We start from the raw sequence: 23,866 nt of genomic DNA on the forward strand, positions 1-23,866 counted from the left end.
TCAACTTTTCAAGTTGGCCGGACTCATAACTCAGGCAATTTTCAACCGATTAACTTGAAATTTTCAAAATATCTTGAAAAATACATTGTCTATGGAAGTACGTAGGATTTTTTTTTATATTGCGTAGTTCATTCGTTATTAACAATTATCTGACAATTCTTCAGTTCTCAAGTTTCTCAAGATCTTCACTTTCCACTTTAGAAGGGCGCCATTTGGCCAAAAATCAATATATCGCAAAAATCCTACGTACTTCCATAGACAATGTATTTTCCAAGATATTTTCAATATTTCAAGTTAATCGGTTGAAAATTGCCTGAGTTATGAGTCCGGCCAACTTGAAAAGTTGAGCCATCGCAAAAACGCTGCACAGCCGCCATTTTGCGCTAAATCGTTTCAAAAAAATTATTGTAAGCAGTCACTGATATGAATAATAAAATCACGTTTCTGTTATCTCGATTTAATTTGTAGTATTTCTGAAAAAAAATTCCCAAAAAGCCTATTTTTTTCGGCCTCTAGAGTGGCCTAAGGCCTTAAGGAGTTTCGGTACAGTCGATACAGTGCTGTCATGCTAAGCCATGCCAAGAACATAAGAAAATTCAAAAAGTTCAGAATTTTATAAAATTTGGTGAACATATTCTTTACTACCAAATTCGATAATACATATTTTTTTTAGATCTTTCTTCTACACCGTTATCGAGTAGTTGAACTCGAAAGATCACGTGTATGAGCGTAGCGTTTCAATATATATAAGTATACATTCCGGGCATAAGAACTTTGCTTTAAGGAGGGCCATTCATCAAAATGATAAGAAATTGATCAAATTTGGTGATAATGTTCTTCAACATCAAGTGCGAAGGCACAATTTTTTTCAAAATTTTCTTCTCCGAGTCTCTTCTTATCTTCTCTTTCTTATCGAGTAATTACGCATTAAAGCAGATTTCGTATGCCCGGAATATAATTATATGGAAACGCTTTGCTTATACACGTGAACTTTAGCGATCAATTACTCGATAACTGTACAGAAGAAAAATCTTAAAAAATTTGTATTGTCAAATTTGGCACTAAAGAATATGTGTTCACCAAATCTTATTAAATTCTTATCATTTTGAAATTTTTTATGTATTTAACAAGATTTAGCATAGCAACATTGCCATCCACCCTCCTTAATGCTTTATTACTCGATAACCATGTGAGAAGAAAATTTCGAAAAAAATTGAGCTCTTGCACGTTATGTTAAAGAACATTATCACCAAGTTTTATCAATTTCTTAACATTTCTTGACAGGTATCCTCAATCTCAGAAATGTGCAGCTCTCCCTGAAAATCGAATTTGGCTTTTGGAACGTCCTGTATACAAATTGCATAATCATCACCGATAACTACCCGTGTTTTGCGAACTGTGTTCCCGAACCGCATAAGTTTATACCTTCGGGCAGATGCTCATCTTGAACTCATCTTCTTGTATCTTGTATCTTTCATGCCCGTCGAGCATGACGAATTCGCTGCTCGTACATACTTTTTCCTTCACGCTGAGAGCATCTCGGCCAATACAATTTTGCTGTTCTAAGGAGCAGCCTCCCGTATTTTAGTTCGTCTCTCGCGTATCAACCGATCTTGTACCTCCGGTGGCATCCATTAAACCAATGTTCTGCTTTATGGGGCTCAAAAAGAGGTTTTGGATATTTATATAGAAAAGAGAGCAACAAGCAACTTTGAAGAACTTCGAGGTATGCTTTAACGCGCATTTGAAGTGTGCAAAAACAAAATTCTCATAAGAAACAATAATGTGAAGGAGCCATACGAACTTGTACGAGGAGCTTCTTACCACTGCAGCCTCCCATCGGTAGTTAAATGAAGCAGTTCATAAATTTTGCCTGAAAAGAGAAAGCCAACAAAAATTTCAATTTTCACATATTTTTCTTCGGGTTAATTAAGAAAGTAGGAAAAATATCGACGTCGTTAATTTTCGAGGTTCAAATCAAAGTGACTTTTTCGGCAACTTCATTAGTTCCCCTCAAATAGAATTTAATCACTAAGAAAAAATACTTTGCTTCGTTCCGTCAGCTAATTTTTTGGGCCTGGACCGTTGGAAAAAGTGAAAAAAGGAACTGGATAAATGCTTGGAAATACGATCCATAGACTTCAACGAAGCTTGGAAAATAAAACTTGACGCACGCATCAGATTCGAGTTTTGTAAAAGTTCATGCTCGTCTTGTAAACAAACGTCGCTATCAACGCTATCTAAATATTTTCCGTTGTAACGACAAGCAAATGGTGGGTGTGTGGAAGCACTTGACGTTTCGTTAGTTTTCCCATCCTTTCGGGAGAGCATTGTCGCGTCTGTCCTCGCGATCTTCTATCTCTGCTCGTGGCCGTGACGACGACGAAGGCCCACAGGATTATTATACGCACGAGTGTGATGGAGAATGTCTCGTATGAATGAGTCTATTCAGGTTGACGTGGGCGTACACTAATGGCCAAGTTATAGCAGAGTGAAACGAAGGGGATTGAATCGATGAGTGATGACGTTGTTGGCCCTGTCTCGAAAGATCCGAGTATCACTTTCAAGTGTCTCAATTCATGTCATTCACCTTTGTTCCTCGAGTTTTTTCGAGCGAGCAGCACATTCGGAGAATCGCCAATTCTCCGGGGTTCTCCGAATTCACTCGCAGGTTTTCGGAACTCGATTTTTTTATTCCGAAAACTATCGAAAGTCAATTTCGACACTTTGACAACTCGGGGCTGAGTCGAATGGAGAATTTCGAATTTTTTCCATTTTTTTTTTTTATTGCTGCTTCAAGTACGAGAATTTTCTCAATTCTTCATCAGTTTCTTTCCACTAACACGAGTCAACGTCTGCGACAATTGACGTCTTCGATTTTTTCAATGACACATCGAAAGATCGACTCAATAATGGAACACCGATTGGTTCAGGGAAATTTTCACTTTCAAACATTCAGACTCGTTATTTCTCTTATCAATGTAATAATTCTGCATTGCGAGTACACGAGCACACGTCCCCGGAAGTGTCTCGTTGAGCTCTTGCTCGACTGACGGCCTGTTTATTGCTACATCCGGTGTGATGCTTATACTCGTTCGTCGTACACACAATAACGCGATAATATACTCGAAAATATAGAACAATGCGAAAGAGACGGCATTTAATCGTGTATATGCGATGCTCATAATTTGGCGTTAACTTTATAAATGCGAATTCGACTGTCTCGACTCAGGATGGTTGTAAGGGACGAGACACATTGCGCGAGTAAATTCGGGGTATTCGAGTATTTTTTTGCTTGCTTGCTCTGAAAATTATGTATACGAGAACGTCCGTGACGAGGAGAACGAGCCGAAAAGTAATCATAGTTTCAGTCATGGAAAATCCGATTCGAAAGGGCATTGACGTCTTTTTCCCCTTTCGCAAGAGTTTTTCGATTCTTTGAAAAGTCCTTATTTGTTTCGTGCAATGAAATTTTGCAAGAAAAAAACAAACTTACCGGTGCTGAAAGAAATCTCTCCCCCAGCAGAGAGGAATCAACAAAAAGGGTAGGAACACAGCAGCGCCGAGTGAAGGGGCATTACCTCTGAAATGAACTTCGCGTTTCATCTGGATAAATTGAATAACTTCTCGGAGAACTTCATTGCGAGTCCGATTGCGTCGTGACTTTCGATTCTCACAATTCTAACTTCGTAAATTCTTTGCGAATTCCACGGAACGAACAGAAATCCAATTTTCAAGAAGTATCCCGAGCTATCAACAATCGCGAGCACGTCACCACGGACTTCGAAAATCTCCCGAGTCCCCTCGTCAGTTTGGGACGTCGACACACTGGCGTGATAGTCGGCACCGCACCAGTCGGGACGAACGAGCAACAGCGCCAACCGTCCTTTTCAGGAGGCTTGGTGTTTTGTTCTTTTCTCGGACTCGGACTGTTTTGTCCGAAACAACTTTCGTCACGAAGTCCTCTTTTTTTCTCTCGACTTCTCTCATCGACGAATGAGTTCACGTTCGAAAAATGAGTGAAGCAAGTGCATGTGATACGTGATTGAGTAAGGGGCTCGCGCGGGCAAGGAAAATTCTTTCTACCGGCGTAGCAACGGCGAGGAGACGTACACGAGAAGTTCGATTGTAAAAATATTCCAAGAAAAGACGAAATCAGCTCTGGCGTGTCGAATTCCTTTCGGCAACCATTTCGAGACAATATTGAACAGAGTTATCGATCAAGTAAGTTGTTTTTTCTCTTTCTATCCGTAACCAAAAAGCTCGCGCCTCGAGTCAGTAAAGTGACCATTTTTTTTGTACGTTCTTTTGGAATTTTCCCAACTCCCTGTTTGATTTATTGAACTCGCAACGAGTATTTTGGCGAGAAATTTGAGTGGTTTGTTCCGTAAACAAGTGTCGCTCCCCCCTCCCTTTCGCGTGCCTGTTACAAAACCCCGTTGTTAGATTGCGAGCTGCCGAATCAACAAAAGTTTCAGAACCTGTTACATTCATTTTTGAGCTTCTCTCACAAATGAAATCATCATAAACAATTGTATTTCTGTTAGTGGACGAAAAAATTGCGAGACACAAGTTATCCAGTTACCATTTTGAAGAGCTCTCCAAGAACTTTTTAAGAACTCTTTGTGTGCCATAAAAAAATATTCGAAGCCCTATCCCTTGCCAGCAAAACCCACAGCGTTACGCAGATACCAAAAAAATTAGCACCGTCACAACATTTTTTTGCTCCACTTCAATTGTTTTATGATTAAATCGCCCTTTTTCGGTCTATGGAATATTTAGTCATATTTTGTGATTTTTAGCAGCGACGCAGTCGTGCGAGCGGCATTGTTTGGCGGCGCGTGGTCACGTACAAGATCACGCGACCGAACACTGTTCCTATAGCGTAAAATATTGATTCTGAGCCCTCGAAATTTGTCCATTGTTGTTCTGCGTTTAATAATTCCTCCAAGCACACGAGGGTATGTCAATAATTTGGCTGGTTCGCCTCTCCGTCTTGGAGATAAAATGTTTTAGTGAAATATTATTTATTCTCGTTTATTCTGTACAATAACCCCGAAATATTGTTGTCTGTGCCACTGAGTTTTATCAAACTATTTCTGGAGCTCTTCGCATAAATTTTCAGTATCTTCAATAATTCCAAATTATTTTCTCCCTCCCTCACCGATGTCATGACAAAACTGTCACAATCGTTAGTCAATTGTCGAAGAAATTCAGAAAAGTTCACAAAAGGACTGGAATAAACGATTAGGCGTGGAGTGACTATTACACACTTTGTAAATACGGCGTCGCTGTATCTGGCTCTGAAAAGGAGAGAACGAGAAGTGAGCGCGAGAAAAAGAAAATGGAAAAAAATGAAAATATACGCTAAAGGATCAGATGCAGGAGTGATGAGAAAACTAGCAGCAACCGTTGCAATCGTATCCCCGAGAAGTAATCGAATATCTTTGGCGAGTTTTGTGATCGAGAAGAAAAATTTTGCGGTTGATATCACCGACTCGTTCTTGTACGCGTATCCAATTTTCGCAAAAAATCTTTAAGAAACAGAGGGATACTGGCCCGAGAACAGTGATAGCAGCAGCTAGCCACCGAGGATTTAAAAAAAGCCAGGGCGAGACTTTCTGCACTTACTCGAATACGACGATTTCAGACGTTTCGATTTCTTTGAACCAATCTTACGAAGGAACGTGTTGAGTTAAAAGTCCAAATTTCAAGTGACATTTCTCATTTTTTTGCTTCCTCATAGAGGAAGCTTTGTGATGGCGAAATTTTTTTTTTTCTTCCAGTTTTGAATGTCAATGTGCTCAAAATGTCCCAAAACATCGAAAAATTATATCTAGAAAAAATGTCCGGATGCGCGCGCGCGCATGTGTGTGTGTGTGTGTGTGTGTGTGTGTTATGGCACTGCAAAATTAAAACGCTTATAACTCGGAAACGGTTTGAGGTACACGGCTACCGTTTTGCACAGATGTTAAGGTATTACTGGATGGACAGCCCAGCCGATAAATTGTACGTGATCGGAATTTCCGTACTTCGTGATGCAATAAAAATCTGAAAAAATTCAGCGACATTTGGAAAGTTATGAACTACAATTAATCAATAATAATATTGCCCAAAAGTTATTAATACATTGTTTAAATAAATAATTTTTTAACAATTTTACAGTAAACCCTTGTTTTTTTTACGAATCCAATGTGCGCATTTTTCTGAATACTCATGATTTGTTTCAGAATTTTCGTGGATTTTTGAAATTTCCTTTTTTAAATTTTTTAAGTGGCTCTATTTGTACATTTCTGATCCAGTAACCTTGAGACTTTTCAAAACTGATGGTAAATATGTCTTCTGAAACATATCCAAAATTTAAATTTTTAAAAATTTTTTTCAAAATTTTTTCAAGAAATTTCAAAAATCCACGAAAATTGTGAAAAAATTCATGAGCATTCGGAAAAATACACACATTATTTAATTGTGTGAATAATGAATTGTTTAAACAATTTGTTATTAACTTTTGGGCAATATTAGTACGAAAATTCCAGTCAGATATAATTTTTGGTCGAACTATCCATCCAGTTATACCTTAATCTATACAAGCTCTTCATTCTCTGATAATTTTGTCAGAATTTGTAAAAAATTGCGAATCCTACGGCGTTTTGAAATTTTCATTAAAAGGGTGTCGACGCTCTAACTTTCGAAAATTTTAAGATTTATTAATAATTTTTTTTTTTATAAATAGACTATCATAATAGGAAGGTTGGTATTGAATTTGGGGAATATCGGTTGAGCGGTTTAAATTTTATAATATTTTGAAGTTTACGAAAATATGAGTTTTCAAAAAATCGTCTAACCGCTTCAATTTTTGGAAATTTTGTAAGATATCGCGTATAAGTCTGTACTTCCTCTATACTTTCCAGCAAAGTTGTCGGAATTATTTAATTTCAATGTAAATAGAAAAACGATGAAAATTGAAAGTTGCAAACTGTTTTTTCTGACGGCTCGTCATTTAGTTTTTTTTTTATGAATTTAAATAAAGAGATAAATTAAAGTTCGTAAAAGAAGGCAGAGAAAATACATTATTTCCTTGTATACAAAAAAATGTTGCAAATTAAAATTTGCAAATTGCTTCCTCAAGATGGTCAAGATGCACGGTACTCAAGATGCACCATGCTCAAAGCTTCCTCTATGAGGAAGCCAAAATGAAAAATATAGCACCTCACAGAGTAAGCTTTGAGCATCGTGCATCTTGAGCACCGTGCATCTTGACCAACTTGAAGAAGCAATTTGCAAATTTTAATTTCCAGTATTTTTTCCTTTTCTTTTCTTCAACCACAACCTTTAAAAGGCTCAAGAATGTTTTTCTCTATAAGCATCGTAAAAATTGTTTTTAGTCACATGAAATGTTTATATTGTTGAGTATGCTCGGGCAACCCTGAAAACAAACTATGCGTATGGTAAAATGTCACACGTATTCGGTGTATATTCGTGTATTTATCATAGAATTTACAATCCTGACAGTGAAAATTTGTGATTTCCAATAAATTTCCACTCATCAGTAAGTGCTAGTCTGACACGATGAATAACGCTCGAAAGCAAAACGAAATATAGTTTTCACGTACATCACTTTTGAAGCTGTTTAGAATAGAAGGGACGAAAAATTGGAAAATTCGAAAAATACTAAGCTGTTTGTGATGGGTGGCTGAGTACTTTGAAAATTCTTGAAAAATAATATATTTCTCACTATACAAAACGAATCCGTTTTCTCCGTGCAGGTATATGCAAACTTCAATAGGTAAATTCAGCACGGAATTCCCCTTACATTATTACAAGCGATGAATAATTATCTTTTTTTCTACAATCCGTTCCATATATTCGGAACCTTTTAAGGCCGAGGCCCCGAGTCATTGGCAAGTGATTGATCATTCCGTTGATTCGATCAATGGCTTTCTTCATAGCCAATATCTCGTTGACATTATAAAGATCGTTACCACTCCAAAGAAGAAATCGTAACAACGAGGTCTTGTAAAATTTTGTTATTTTTTTTTTACATTGTAAATTTAGACCTGCCCACATATAGTGTGCCTACAGTTTTTTTATATCAAAACTTCGACTGACAAGAAACCGAATAATCGATAATGGCAAAAAAACCTGAGAACAAATCCTCAAAGTATTTCTTAGCTATAATAAAAGTTTGATTTTCGTCGATCGATAAGGTGTCTAGATCTAGATTTCAACATTCATGACGTGCCAGCACAACTTATTTCCCCCGTCGAATACGAACTTCGGTATTGACCTCGGTACGCATAAATTAAAAAAAAAAATAAAATAAATAAATAAATAAATAAAGCAAAACGAGCTAAATATCTTGGGAAAAAACATTTTCGAAGCTTGACGAGAAACCGGATTTCATTAAATATCGAATAAACGTATCACGCGATTGAGGCCAGTCTGACTCGATATGTTCCTGACGCGGAGCAATGATTGATCACTTCGTTGCTCATTTTATAGCGGCGGCCATGTCTTGTCTTGCCGGAGACGAGCAGATTGGAAGGGGCCATTATTTCGAGAGACCCTCATGCAAGAATTATTTCTTGCCTCGATGCACTACTTCTTTCCTACTCGAGCGCTCGATTTGAACGATTGGAAAACTAATAGGCGTGATGAGAATCACATGCCAGGCAATAATCTCCAATTAAATTTTGCGGTTAATAATCTGTTGAGTTATGCTCGAAAGTTTTGGATTGAGCTTTAAATTCAAGATTGCTCGAACGATCGTAACAATCGATCTAAAATATTATTGAGTATTGGTAAAACTGAATTTGGTAGAAATTGTGTCATTATATCGTTTTCAGTTCAACAGCATATTTGTAGGACGCTGAAGTTTGCAACGTTGGAATCCAACCGAACGAAGGAACAAAAACGTCCGTAATCATCCAACTTTCCAGCCCACGAGCTATTTGCGTAGATTGAAAAACTACTATTGCTAATTAGAAAGGGGAAAAAATTGGAGAATTACAAATGTTTTTGTTCCATTCATTTCGCTGGACTTCAACGTTGCAAACTTCAGCGTCACACGTTCGTTAAATTTGTTGAAACTTGTTAAAATGAAAAATCGAAAAAATGCGTTTTTGATTGATGACAAATATCGTAAGAGAAAATCCTGTACATTCAAACATTCGCCCTCGTTATCTCTGAGATCGCCAAATATTTCGTCGAACCTCGAGGCTCATCCCCGCTTTCGTACCCACTCTTCATTACCGCAAAGTAGAGGATTGGGATCATCATCGCTCTCTGCTCTGGGACCGTCGAAGGAAGCAGATCATCGATTCTCACCTCAATAATGTATTTTTCTCCAGTTTCGATAATCGCGACAAAATCAAGAAGAGAACGGATTCAACAGGACAACATTTATCCACGTACGAGGTTTCCAGAGCACGAAAGAGCCAACGAAAGTTTCAAGTGTCTAAAACTTCAAAATTCCTTTCTTCAATTCGGTCATTTTTTTTATAATAAAACATTTATTTTTCAATTTTTTTCATCATCGTAATCGATTACTAAGGAATCGTTACCCCTAAAAAGTCTCGTTGTAAGATTAATTCCGTGCATTCGTGGATGAAATAAAAAGTTTTGAAAAACCGAAGTGCAAATTTGCACCAGGATATGGCGAGGGTCTGATCTCAAAGGGAGTGTGGCGTCCACGAGTTGAAGCACGAGATTTCGAAGAGCGACATTATCATAAATTTCCTGAATATATGAATTCCTCAAAAACTGTAATTCTCTATGTAAACAGTTCTTTTCACTTATGATCAAATCATTCTTATAATTATAATTCGGATCTTCTGCAATAATTATTTTCCTCTCATCAAGTTCTTACTCATCTCAAGAAGTAAAATCCTCCAATATTAAAGTATTAAAATCGAAAGCATAATTTGTCCAAGTTGAATAGATTTCCGTCGGATCCTGGTATAAGAAAATCAATTTTTATTGCTTCAAATAGTCCTTCATTGGAGGGTGGAAAATATTCCAATATTTTTAAACCAGAATAATAACTCTGAACATTCAAGTTCGTAATAAAATTTGGAAAATGAATAAAATGCTACGACTACGTACGTGCATACGATTAATCAAGTTTCCTGGATCAAAGAACTTGAAAATAATAATTGTAAAGCAGGGTCACGAGTGTCAAGTTTACATACGCGAGCCTCGGTCTTGACGGTTGGTAGACTCGAAAGCTTGAGACGACGATGAGGGAGCCCAGAAGAGCTCATGAAAAAGGAAAGCGAAAAAGAAAAATGGAGCGCATTCTACAGGATACGCAAATATAAACGTGAGCAAGATATATGCTCTTTCTCTGAGGCAAGGATGCGGTCTTTTCTCGCATCTTCTTGTGCTCCGCGAATGATATCTTCTATAGCCCCAAGCCTTGGGACGCTTCCTCGTCTCTTCGTCGTTCCTCGCATAAGTTTGCTCAACACCCGTGCGGTTTCCTTCGCGTTCCCCTTTGATCCTTTTGATCCAGTTTAACTGCTCACGGGCTCTCAAGTAATTGAAATATTCCCATTGCGCGTCTATCGTTCCCATTAATGATACCTGTCGGTGGAATAATGCGATGTGCTCGTTTGAATTCGAGAAAGTTTGGACCTTTTGACGACATTTTTAGCTCCTTTACAACACGCTCGAGCCAACTTGTTATTCAAGTTTTCGTATTTCGAAAATGATTTTCTTTCGCCCTTTTCATTTTCTGTCAAATAAAGAATATATAAATAAATTTTTTCGCTCTTCGCAGCGAGATGAAAATGAGATTTTCGTGGCATTTTTGTGTTGGAAAAAAATGTTTATAATTAAATTTAAACCATGGTGTACCAAATTACAATCGAATCGATGCGGTAGAAATATATGTTGTTTTTCAAATGCCCCTATACGTGTCACGACACAAAAGTGGCGCGACTTTTTTCTGCCCCTATGCGTGTCACTCGCAGTGAAGGGGTTAACACCGATGAGATAAATTTCAAAAATATCATTTCAACATCATTTATCTACAGAAGATTGAATGTCATCTGTCAAAAATCTTACTCCATCACCGCGAGTCCTTTTATTGCGAGAGATTATGGACTCTGCGAGCCCCAGGCCAACAGGCGACAATGTACTTGTCCCAGAGCTCTACCGAGATTCTTCATATTTTGAAAGACTGTCATTTCTGATTCTGAAGCAAGTCGGGAATAACTTCAAAGTCATGCTTTGGCTCGTGCTTCACGAATTGTTTCGTTTTACCTTCAAATTATTTGTTGCACGTGTTAAACTGAATATTTAGATTAGAATATTTCGTATTTAAATTTTGAAACTCTGGTACCAGAGAAAAGTAATTCATAAAATCGTGCCACGCGTCTATTTATTCTCGTCTGTTACTTCGTTTCATTTCGTTTTGCCGTCTAGAGCGCGAGACATTACATTGCTATTAGCTCCTGTTGAGAGCCATTTCTGTACAGGAGGAAACAATATGTACCGCGGCGAAGGGCTCTCCCCGGCGCAATATGTAATTTTGCCGGGAGGTTCACGTTGTGGTCGGGTTATCTCGCACACTACTTTATACCCCTTTGCCTCTCCTCGTGCCCTCAACTATGCACCGTACATGTAGGCCGAAGTTGAATTTCTAATTCGGATTCCATCTCGAAGGAGCCGCGCGGAGGTGCGGGCAAAGGCGGCGCCACCTTGTGCACTACTGTGAATCCCTTTTCTTATTTTTCTCAGCGCCTTAACTCCTCCACCTTTTTTATACTCGCAGCGTTGTGCGAAAAATTCCTCAAAGGTATTTATTCCACTTCGGTGTTCACCAATATTACCTGGGAGTGCATAAAATTTCGTCGGTATCTTACTCGTTAGCGGTTTGATCGCTATCTTATTCCAGAACACTGCCGTTATTAGGCGTCCTGTGAGTTTTTGCTGCTGCGACTGAAAATAAAATTCTGAACTCAAAATGGTACATTTAGCTCATTACTCGAGACGTCATCGAATCTCACTAGATACACATTCACACCAGTTTACTGCAATAATAAATGGAAATACTTGGGGTTCATGATTAAGGGTGTATAAGCACCAGGCTCCATTTCAGATGGCACTCTAATTTTTTTGTTATATTATAGTCCAAGCTTAATACTTAATCTCTGTGAAATGTCAAAAAAAAAAACACAGTTTTACGTGTCATGTATAGCCGCAATGACTTCGAAGCCTGTATAACTCAAAATTTGGTGTATTTTTATATGAGATGTTAATCATAAAAAACGTCTATTATATGCATTGAAGCCTGATAATTTTAACGGTTCGTTAAAAAAAGGGGGTCAACGGTCATCTGAATTAGAAATATAAAGTTAAAGACGACAAATGCTCACGGAACCTGAGGATTTTATAACCCCGTGAAGTTGTGGTAACGTCGCACAACCTATAAATGTAAACATTTGCACATAGTGCTCTATGGAACTTTTTTGTCGTTATGCAAACTGCACTACCGAGTCGTGTTAATAACTCTGCATAAAATCCTTTTCGTAATGAAATGAACTTGAATATTATTTACCATTGAAAAATCATTACGAGATTTCTTAATAATATTGTGCTATATATGATTGCCCGTGGTAATTTATTTGAAAAAATATGGTCAAAGACTGTCCATTGACTAGTACGAACCGCTTTTACATCCTTAAGGTGTTACTTCTGTCTCGAGGTCGGTAAAAATATGGTAACCGTTTTTCTTGGACTCGCACGGTATTGCGAGCAGAAAGAGAACTGCAAGTTGCTTTTTTTAAATGTCAGGAAAGTACATTATTGAGTGTGTGACAGTTCTGGTCGAAAAATCATTTTTTTTTTTCGAATAATTGTGTTTCCTTACGATGAACGTTGTCCGTATGAAAAATTTCGATTTTGTTTATCTAAAGTTTGACGTTTATCTGTCTTAGATGGTTTTGCCACTTCGACGACGACAATTATGTAAACGTCCCCCGTCTTCTGAAGCTCCTCGACAATTACAATCCTCGCGAGGACTGGTATCTCGGAAGGCCTTCGATACCAGCCCCATTGGAGATCGTGCGACAAGGCTTCAAATTCTCCAAGCGATCGGTGAGTCTCCAGAGCATTTTTTCTCGTTTTTTATCGTGTCTACGCTCGTTCAGTTTCTCCCGTCAGTTGCACTTTTGATCAAATAAAAAGGCCAAATGCAATGCCAACGAAAAGTGGAAAACGACACATTTTTTATGATTCCGAATGATTTTAAAATGAGTAAATGACTGAAATTAAGTGGCTAGACGAGTGTGACTCTCCCCACGTTCTAATTCATACGATCTTGAAAATTAACGAGCATGTAACTGGGAAATAATGATTATGTTAGTGATAATTAAATGAGTGAATGAGTCTCATTAGCGTGGCTGATGAAACCGGTTAATTTTCATGATCCGACACAATATATCGCTGTTCAATCAGCAGAATCCCGTAACGGTGTTTTCTTCAAATACAAGATTGTATTTTCACCGGAGGAGAAGAATGAACGAAAGACGAAAATTGGAAAGGAAGAGAAAAATAAACGAACAAAAGGCAAGAGCATAAGTAAATAAAAAAAGGTTACCGCAGAATTGAAACAATTGGATAACGTGTGCTAGTTCACCGGACGCTCTTATCAAATTTATGCATCGACGTGTGAAAGAGCGTTCTTTCCCTCAAGGAATTGCGAAGCATTGAAGCCCGTGCGGTACGCGAATGTTGGGTATAATCATTTTGCTTATCTATTTTTCCGAGCGTTTTTCTTTAGAGAACAAATTCGCTCCTGCAGCTGTTGAGTTCCAACGTTATATCAAGGTATTCAAGGTTATATCGTGCTCGAACAAACAACCCCTCACGGTAATAAAAATTCATTTAAATTCAAGATGAATGTCTCAGCAAGTAATTGGATTGAAAAGTGGATATACAAATTTGAATACTCAGGCAAAAACGCTTTTGCATTTATCCATAATTTCTATTATTTCTGGCAAACAAACGTATCAAGAATTGGATACTTTTGAACTTCGTATTTTCAATCTTTACATCTCACCGCAATTTTATGAGGCTGAACGTTGCTCGGAGAACGCCCATTATGCCGAGAAATAACGGTAAATTCATGAACTCGTACACAAACCAAAGCTGCTTACATACGTTCCATAAATGATTTTATGGTACGATCAAACAAAATTTTACTTCAAAAATGGCGATGTTGAATTTCGATTTTCTAACAGTTCGAAAAATTCCATTTGCTGCAAAAACCGTGAAGATTGTTCACTAACCAGATTTATGGGAGACGTGGGGGGTGTGAGACAATTTCGAAAAACTGAAGATCGAGCCGGTGAGTTGAGGAGGAAAATGGCAGGAGCATCTTCGACTGTCGGTTTTCAATGTATCTGCCTCATTGTTATTTTTTTCCGTTTAACGGAAGCCTCGCTTCATTCAGCACGTTCTCTGTGTAGCTTGACTTAATCCGGTTGAACCGGTATCGTTGAAGAAGAATTAAACGTGCACGTGCGAAAGTCGATCAAGATTTTTGTTTTCCCTCTTATCCTTGCTTTTTTCAATCTCTCTCTCTCTCCTTTTTTCAACGATTCTTCAACCACGCAGACCACTCTCGAACACTCTTTGATCTTCCCATTCCTCTTTCCTCGTATCTCAAGCTGAGTTGTGCACTGGAACTGGAATCTACACGTTGATGCTCAACCTCGATGCAATTAAACTCGTTTAATCGACCCAAATATTGCGCAACTTCTGTTTCAATGCTATCAATCGAATGATGCTATTAGTAAGCTCTTTGATTCGTAACCCACTTCTATTAAACGGCTGATTTACTTGGATCATGGTTGAGCCTTACAGAAAAGTCGAAACTTCATGCTTCGTCACTTGTTTCGTCGTATTTTGCGATTGCGCTCACAAAAGGAATTTTCTCTGGGCTAGTGCGTTGTTGATTATCTGCAAAAATTTGTCTCTTTTTCTGTGCTTTTCTGCTAAATCACTTGGTTTGACGTAACAGAAAACATATGCATTTTGGGAATTGTTATTTTTTTCTAAAAATACGTTGGGTAAACCGGCTGGAGGTCAAGAAAGAATATTCCCGGAGCTCAAACATTTGAGAGGATCGATCAGTCGGTATGTCGCAAAACCGTGAGTGCGAGAGAAATAACTGCAAATTTCGAAATCGAAATTCTTTGGCACAGTTTGACCGATCAATAAAAGGCTCTGCAGCTTACTTTTGCCACGACCCTGCGCAGGCTGATAGAGCCTTTTTTGGCCGGTGGTAGCTCATCAAAAGTATTACAAGATGAGCTACCAAAATTTATCTCTAAGAGATTAATTCAGTGAAATTCAGAGAGCTGCTCAATTGTTATCCTGTGACTTCCGGAAACGAGTTATCTTGTCATTGTATTCTGATTCCCCTCCACAGGTGAATGTATTTTCATAGTCCCCAAGTCCAAAGCGAAGAAACGTCCATTCCGAATTAAAAAGACTTGATGAGTTCATTCCAACGCCTCATTTCGGAATGGCGAATAAACGAGAGTCATTCGATTGATGCGTGATACCAAACGAAGCAAAGAAAATCCCAAAAGAAGCTTTTCCATGACTATCGATCAAATCCGAGAGGACAATCATGCACTTTCCGTTCGTTCACTTTCCTACCCCTGCGCTTGGTCTCAAATTTTTTTGCTGAATGCTAACAAAAATGGAACAATCCTTTGTTCCTGGCCAGCCCAACGTTTAGACGTCATAAACTGATAGTTTTACGATCACAAAAAAATGAAGCACCGAAATGACAAAAAATAGTGGCCGGACTCGAAACGTAGCATTGAAAATAATTTCATTTGAAATATTCGCGCTCCAAGAGATATTGAACGGAGGTAAAACGGAACAAGTTCAGCTAGAGCGTTCTGTATCGCATGAGAGATTTAAACCACCCGTGGCGGTTGATATGGTTCTCCTCGTGAGTGGCCCCCCCATGGGCGTGGTACTGTACCTCGTTCCGCATCGGCACGCCACGATCATATTATGAACTACGTACTCTTATTGTAATATACCGTTCACTGGAATCTCTACGTATGTATATGGACGCCAGCAATACATCCGAGTGCTGCTCTTATCCTATCATAGGATCTGCATATAGCACGCTCCCGTGTATGTATATAACTTTTGCAAATACGGAGTGGTACACGTGTACGAGATGCAATGAACTTGAGAAAATATCCTGGATCGTACTTAACGTCGCTCTTCCTAGGCTAGATTCTTTGCTGTAATGATCTTAAGGGTTTTGCGAAGGTTCAAAGCTTCGGAGGAAACTCACACTTTTTTATTGCCTCCCTTACTTTTCGACGTTATTCTCGGAGGATTGTGCGACCGTGTGGAAAATTTTGAACGAGTCGCCGTTCTGGATTTATGCTAAAGATTCTTACATATATATTTTTCATTATATCGAAGCATTTGACGATAATATTTGACAAAAATCGAATTGGAATTCTAACTGTTCGGTTTCGGAATTATGTAGCGGTGAAAAGCTCGCGCAATGAGCTCTAGAGATGGGATTTTTGTGCTTTTTCAATCTCGCCGATCGCTGAACGTTGCTACGCTTCGGTGTACAAGCTTCCTAATTAAAAAGGGGGATGCGTTTAAGGAACGTGAAAGCCCAGACATCTTCCAGCTTACGGAGATCGTTTTTTGCAGTGACGTATAACTCTGGCCATTCATTTCAGCGAGAATTCATAGCAAAAAAACGCTTTGATAACTTCCAACATTCTTTTGCAGAGGCGAAATTTTACGAGATTTTTTCTGAATTTTTTTAGTTGTTTTTTCCGAAGATCCACATTCCAGAGCGATCATCACTTCATCGAGTACTGATTTTTCGTTTGTCGCGACATGGAAAAGTTGAAATTTGTATACCGTAATTCCAAGTCGGAAAAGGAAAAGGAAAGTCACGATTTAACAAAAAAAATTTTAATATCACGAATGTGGGGATGATTATTTTTTTGACATCGTAAGAAGCTTAAAAATATAATGAGTGGAAAGCAAAGAGACAGAAGAAAACGCGCTGAAGCTCCTCTCTTTTGAACTCTTCGAGATTAATAATTATCTGTAACTGTCTCTCGGAGCTTTTCCCCATTCAGAGTGAGATGGTCCCACGCATATCATGTGCCAAGGCAACTGCAGCAGAAACACGGAGAGAGTAGTTTTTACTGTAAGTAATGCAGGGAAAAAGAAAGACGGAAAGAGAAGGAAAAAAGTATTCCGCAGCAGCATCCGCGCATTCGGTACCGTGTCCGGTTATACTAATACGATTCAGAAATCGGGTTGACCTTAATACCCATTTGTCGAGAGTCAAGTTATCGTGGGAAAATTGAAAAAAACGCAAGAGAAAGGGGAAAAGGGCTGAAGAAATTTGAAGCAACTTTTCGCAATTAGTGCACACTGACGTAATCGCTGAATCAATTTGTTTTATCATTGCACGTAGAGGCGAATCGAGTAGACTTTTGCAGAACGAAAATTTAGACGACGCTGCAGTTTGCAACGTTGCAGTCGCACGAAATGAACGAAAAAAACATTTGCAATTGACCAATTTTTTATTTCTGGAATTATTGGAGGGTTTTTTACATTATTTTGGCGGACTCGAACGTTGCAAACTGCAGCGTCATAAATTTAGTTAATCACACTCGTCAGATTTTCCGGATTTTTTCAGACGAATGAATACGTGAAGATAGAAAAAGTTGAGCTCCCTGGCACCATGTGTCGTCTTGGATTATCCGGCACTCGCTACATTAATATTGCACATGAGATGAAATTTTTTAAAATCTTGAAATATTTCGTTGACCGTATTCACAAAATATTTTATAGCTCCAACACAGTTTCGTTTCAGTAAAATGCAGCTCTGTCGAAACATTTGAAATTCTTGAGCAGAAAATTCAATTTCAGACTCTCAGCTTTCGATGTGTCGAGACTTTGCCCATTTTTTTTAGTGATTGCAGCAGTTTGGAACGCTCCTTGCTCGACGGAAGCCCTCCACAGCGCTGCCAGCAGGTTTCAGAATGCAGCCATAACAGAGACCAGTAGATTTTCATTTTCGTTGAAGACACGAAAAGAACCAGGATTTTCAATAAAATTTTTGTATTTGATTTCCAGCTCGAATTAATAGTCAATGTGAAATGCAATGTTAGAAATATTTTTCCAATTTTCTTACCATTCATTTTACTCCCTCCGTCGATCTAATGTGGTTAGTTGTTCATTCAACCAAAATTTATATTTGAGTCACACATAATTGTTAAATAAGGGTGAGGACCGTTTATCTTGTGTATACGTCGTGCACAATATAATCTCCGGTTCTTCGAGGAACGTTAAAATCCTCGTTTCGCTCGAGGGATCTCGTAATATTCGCCCTCGAGCAGACGCTACCCATTTCTTGATAGTACAGCGCAGCATAAGCTCCGCTGCACCGAAGTTTCCCGAGGGATTCTGTTGTCGTGGTCTCCCTTGTCTTGTTTCCGTCCACTGTCCTGTACCAGTTTTTCATTTTCCTCCAGGATCCCCATACAGAAAAGAAGGAAGTTTGTCGGCTTGGTTTCTCTCTTATATTTTCCGCACGAGTCCGGTTGAGAAAATCGCACTTGCAGAGGCATAAAAACTAACTGCACTCTACACGCTGGCTTCCGGTCATCACATATTTTTATATATTTGGGCACGTTTAGTTTACACATGGGTGTGTGACACATGTCGTGGATTCCTTTTGTCCTTGTTTTGACCCTTTTTAGGAATCCCAAGTCCTTTTTTTTATACCGTCGACCTCTAGAACGCTTTCCCAATTGCTTTTTCGTTAAATTTTTATGAAAGCATCGCAATTAAATAACCGACAAGATTTCTCTCCAGAATTCCGCAATCTACAGATTTTGCAATCACCAAAATTGAATTTTAAGATCCCTCGCACGTGAGAGGTTCCATGCCCTCGAACACTGGTTTTCCGTCGCTCCGGCAGAAATGGGCATTTCGTGCGAGTTTGTTCCTAAAAGCAAAATAGATTTTCAAGTTGTCAAATATTTCTTCGATCTGTAAATAAAATTGAATGATGATCGAAAGACGCGATGGAATTCGTCGTCGTCCGTTAGAATTTAACGGCCCTTCATCATGGCTGTGCCTAAGTTATTCACATTAACGAGATGATTATGGGTTGCTCCGATGAATTATAGAGAAAAAAGCGCAGACATAAAAACAATGGAGAGCAGGGTAATTGGCGGTAGCAAAAGGAAAAAGCGAATTGAGTGAAGCTCGAGAGTACAAAGTGTAAAAAGCGTCAAGCAAGAGGCGCGCATGCGGAGGGTCGAATAAATTGGAACAGAAGGATGCGACGAGAGAAGAAAATAGACATGAATAGTAAACGAGAAGATAATATGAGAGGGTGGGGTACGTCGACGAAGAAGATTGAAAAAATAATAAATAAATATCATACGAGGCGAGTACAGTGTCGTATTTATATGATTTACCTCCCATATGAGTGTTAATACAGTGCGAGTGTATAAACGCACGTGTATAAAAGGCGTTACACGCCGCATTTTGCCAAACGCTCGACCCTGACAATTTTGATTATCCTCATTTTCGTATAATTCGTACAACTCGTACAAGTGCGAATGAAATTCTGCTGCGTACCATGGCAAATTTTTAAACACTGGCGGATCATCGATCCTTGTGTTCGAGCTCCTCAAATTTGACCATGTTCAACTGTAAATTTCGATCGTGAAAACAGTACTAACAACAGCAAAACGGCATCAATAATTATACTTTACAGTTCATCATCGAGTCGACATAAACTTTACAGTGTTTCCTCTGTGAACTGCGTGGGGGAAAAAATAGCACAGTTTAAACCTTTGTCAGAGCAGAATAGGCAATTTAAACACTTTTATTTGGAATTGACTTGGAATTACTTGGAATGTTTGTGGTAAAAACCTCCAAAATGGACGATGACCCTGCTGACACTGGCGGCATAGTAATTCTTACTATTTTTTTTATCTCCGTAAACTTTCGGAACTTGAAATATATAATTTCAAATTACATTCTTGGCACTTATAAAAATCGCAATGAAGCAAAATTTTTTGAATGCTCACGCCACGCTGCTCACGCTGCTAAAATTTCGCTGCTGCTACGATTACAGTGCGCCGCTCGCCATACGTTTGTGAGACCTCTCCTATTAAGGACCAATTTTTCCCGCCTGGTTATAACACTCTCAAATCCTCCGATGATCAGTCGTTGACAGGTCATTTCATCTTCATTATTCTATCGAGTTTCGAACTCTCGGAATTTATGATTCAAGCTTCTAATGAGTCCTCGTCCGAATGATATTTCTGACGCAGTCGGCGATAAGACGAATCGATTCGTTATCGGGCATTCTCTTAAATCTCTTGAACTTTCATACAGATAATCCCAGCATTATATCTCATTCTCTTTTCTGCCAAGAACAGATTCGCACAGTGGTATCGGTACGCCGATGAGAAAAAAGCGACGAGAAAACAGTTGAAGAAAAATAAAGAGAGACTAGAGGCTGAAGAAAGCACTCATGCAAGACTGTGTTCTCGATGATATCAAAGAAAGGCACGGACAAAGACGGGGAGCGAATAAGAGGAAATACAAACCTAAAGGAGGTCCCGACCGTGGATGAGATCCAAGGATAAAAAGTGTAGTCGAAGACACGCCAACCAGCCTGTAAGACTCTCATGTGGAGGAACGAAAAGTTCAATGCACGAACGACGAAAAGAGGAAGTAGCTAAAGACGCGTTCATAACCCATGACGATCTCGTGTACGCTAGATCTATCTAACCCCACTGGCGGAAATATAAGCTGCAGAGGGAGCAAAAGGAAGAAGAAATACCAAGTGTATTCATTTTTCATGCTTGTTGACCACTCAAAAAAGCTTCGTTTCCACTCAAATGCCCAAATAGAGCCGACTTTTCGTCAACTTTCTGCGGGGCTTTGATGAAGATTTTATCGAATTACCCGTATCATTTATCCGGCTTACAAATAGTCATTTGCTTTCGAAAAAAATGCCATTAGAGAGTGTCCAAATTTTCCTGTTAACACGTCAAAATTCAATCGTTGCCGGAGCGCTTCAAAACAAGAAGAATACGCCACGAAAACTAAGAAAATCTCCGGTTGCAACCCTGGCTCGTGGCAACACTGCAAGCCTTTGAGGTATGAGACGTTGGAGCTCGGTCAGTCTGACGCTCGACTGGGAAGCGACACCGCACTGTTGCCACGCTTCCAGCAATAATTCAACATTTTGGAACGAGGATTGGACGTCACAAATATTTTTTTGGCGAATACCGTTTTGAGTATTTTTGTCGAAACACAGTTTTTCGCTAGAAAATGAGTTTTAACTTTCCTTTTCTCACGGAATATTGAGCATTTTTGGGAAAAATTGCTTTTCGATGTCCGGTCATTTTTCTCACACTTGCAAAACTGAATTTTTTCGATTTTCCTTCACAATTTTACTTTCTATTTAACCCTTTTTCCGGTAGTTCTTCGTATCAGCCTAATTATTAAGGGTAGTTTATGTCAAGGTGATACAAAATCCGAGAACGTACAACCGCTCGTTCTTCATTTCTCAGTGATCCCAACGAAGACGTCAAAGTTTTGGAGAATATTTAGCAGAACCGATTTCCCTCGTGGCGCAGAAGTTTATCCGGTTTGCTTAGCTTATCGCGAGGCCTGGCCGGGTGTCTCGTGTCGTCGTCAAGGACAGGGCGCGTGTTTATTCACTTTCTAATTCTCTTTTCCTTGAGCAAAATAATCGTCTTGCACCCGATTGATGCCCAAGGCTCGGTTATCCGTTAACGCACTTAACGGAGTATGCATTTGCATGAGGTTCACTTGTAACACGTGGCCCTGTCGAGTCTCGGATGCGCCGTCGTCGGTGCTTCGTGTCTGAAAGAGGGGCCCTCGTAAGTACAGCGGTTGGAGAACTGGGAAAAGCAAGACACGCGGCGAAACTATCGTGAAGCGAGAGACAGATTCTCTCCCTACTTTCGCTGTGCTACCGTCAAGTCGTCCGAGGGTTCGATGACAAGCGGCTACAGCAACAACCGACAAGGGCGACAAGTGTATCGCGTTTATTTCTTCAGTAGGAGCTTGTCCCAACGTTTGGTGGTCCGAGAGTACTTGAGACTCGATCTCCAATATATTTATACACGTGTAGGGAGCATTCCGGACTAATAAGTCTGTTACAAATCGATGTGATCTTGGTATGAGCCTGAATCATTTTTTGTAAATTATTCGAACGTCAAAAAGCACGTACAAAGTTATGTTATCAGATTTTCAAAACGATTTTACCTCTGAATTTCAATATCGCTTAATTTTTCATTCTCTCCTTTAAAACCGAATATCCGTCGCAACTCGATCGAGTTTTTCGTCACTCAACTTTGGAAGGATTTGCAAAGACACGGGGATTCTCCGACGCCTCGAACTTTCGGTGCGTCGTAACGTCAACGAAAGTTTTCTCAAATGTAAAATGAGACGAAAACGAAAGCAAGAAAAATCTTTTAAAAATTAAGACTCCTTTGCGTACCGGAACTACCTTAAACAGAGTTTCAAACCGCTCACTCTACATCCGTGCATTTTTATACAAACAAATGTCCATGTATGTACGAAGACTGGTAAACTGGCTCTTTTGATTCTGAGTTGACTATAGTCGTTCAATTCATCGGCTCATAAGTATATGCTGTCCTCTTTGCTGTCGAGACTCTCGTCTCTGCCAACAACCCACCACCGGGTTGCGCATATCACGCACACACGTACGTAGCACATGTAAGCTTGAGGTTGGTGTTTTATATACTCAAAGTATCATTCTCTTGTCGGGTCCTAAAGTGAACGACGGATCTCGGACACGCACTTTTATAGCCCCATAATTGGATCATTTGTTCTCATATTAATGCGTCCACTGGGATCGAAAGGACGTCTCTCTAATTGGTATTTTTATGTGTACATTTGAATTTCCATGTGTACGTATTATTGTTGTTCTGCCTTTACAATACTCGTTATAAGACACAACTTCCAATTACCGACTGGCCCAAAAATCGATGACTTTTTGGTTACGATTTCTCAAATAATTGGCCATCCTGAGGGCCTCGAGTGGATTTTTATGTTATGTACAAACACATTGTATGTGCCACCGAGAACCTCGTGTCCGCACGGTTATCCAAAACACTTTGTGCCTCCACTCGATCGTGATTAGTGACAGCAAATGTGGTTTCAGTGTCGAAACGCTTTGTGGCATTCTTTTACGCTTCCTAACGCTTGTTCACTCTCCTTTAAAGTGGTTCGGCTGTTCTATGACTAATCGAGTTTCCAACTACTTTGTGTTGATTTATTTGAAATCTAAATTATAAATAAAATTAATAAATACTTACATTGAGAACATTTTCATCATAAGAATGTAATAAAGTGCTTTAAAAATATCATAAAAGATGAAATTTATACTTCAACTTGATTAGTTAATTATTGAGTCCGACACTTTAATAAATACACATGACTTAGGGAACATTTTTATTCGGCGGAAGAAAGTTTATTTCGGTGTAATGCCACCGCGAAAAAGGAATGATTAATTCATTTAAAAAAAGTGAATGAAAGCCTACTAGACGAGTGAAAGCACGTGAGTCAGTTTCAAAAATAAACTTTGATGAAATTTCCGCGATTTCCGAATTTGCCCGAAGTTCAATCAGCTGTTACCAGCAGTCCAACGTAACGACTGACATCCGCTTCCGACCCGTTAAAAACTCAAGATTTTTCATGTTTTCTTAAAAGCCCCGTAAGGTGTAATGTTTTTTTTTAAAGTAACGGAATCTGGGATAAATTT

The 23,866-nt window shown here is 39.0% G+C and overlaps 1 protein-coding gene across 2 annotated transcripts in view; it reads left to right on the forward strand.

Annotated features, from left to right (window-relative positions):
* fng (Fringe glycosyltransferase) overlaps positions 1 to 23,866 on the forward strand; it is a 56,247-nt gene that overhangs the window by 13,307 nt on the left and 19,074 nt on the right. For both annotated transcript variants that reach the window (XM_043413479.1, XM_043413480.1), the window contains exon 5: positions 12,942 to 13,101. In XM_043413479.1, coding sequence (XP_043269414.1) covers positions 12,942 to 13,101 — 160 coding nt within the window. The remainder of the gene's footprint in view (positions 1 to 12,941; positions 13,102 to 23,866) is intronic.

This window comes from Venturia canescens, chromosome 2 (assembly GCF_019457755.1).
Source record: "Venturia canescens isolate UGA chromosome 2, ASM1945775v1, whole genome shotgun sequence".
Lineage (NCBI taxonomy): Eukaryota > Metazoa > Arthropoda > Insecta > Hymenoptera > Ichneumonidae > Venturia > Venturia canescens.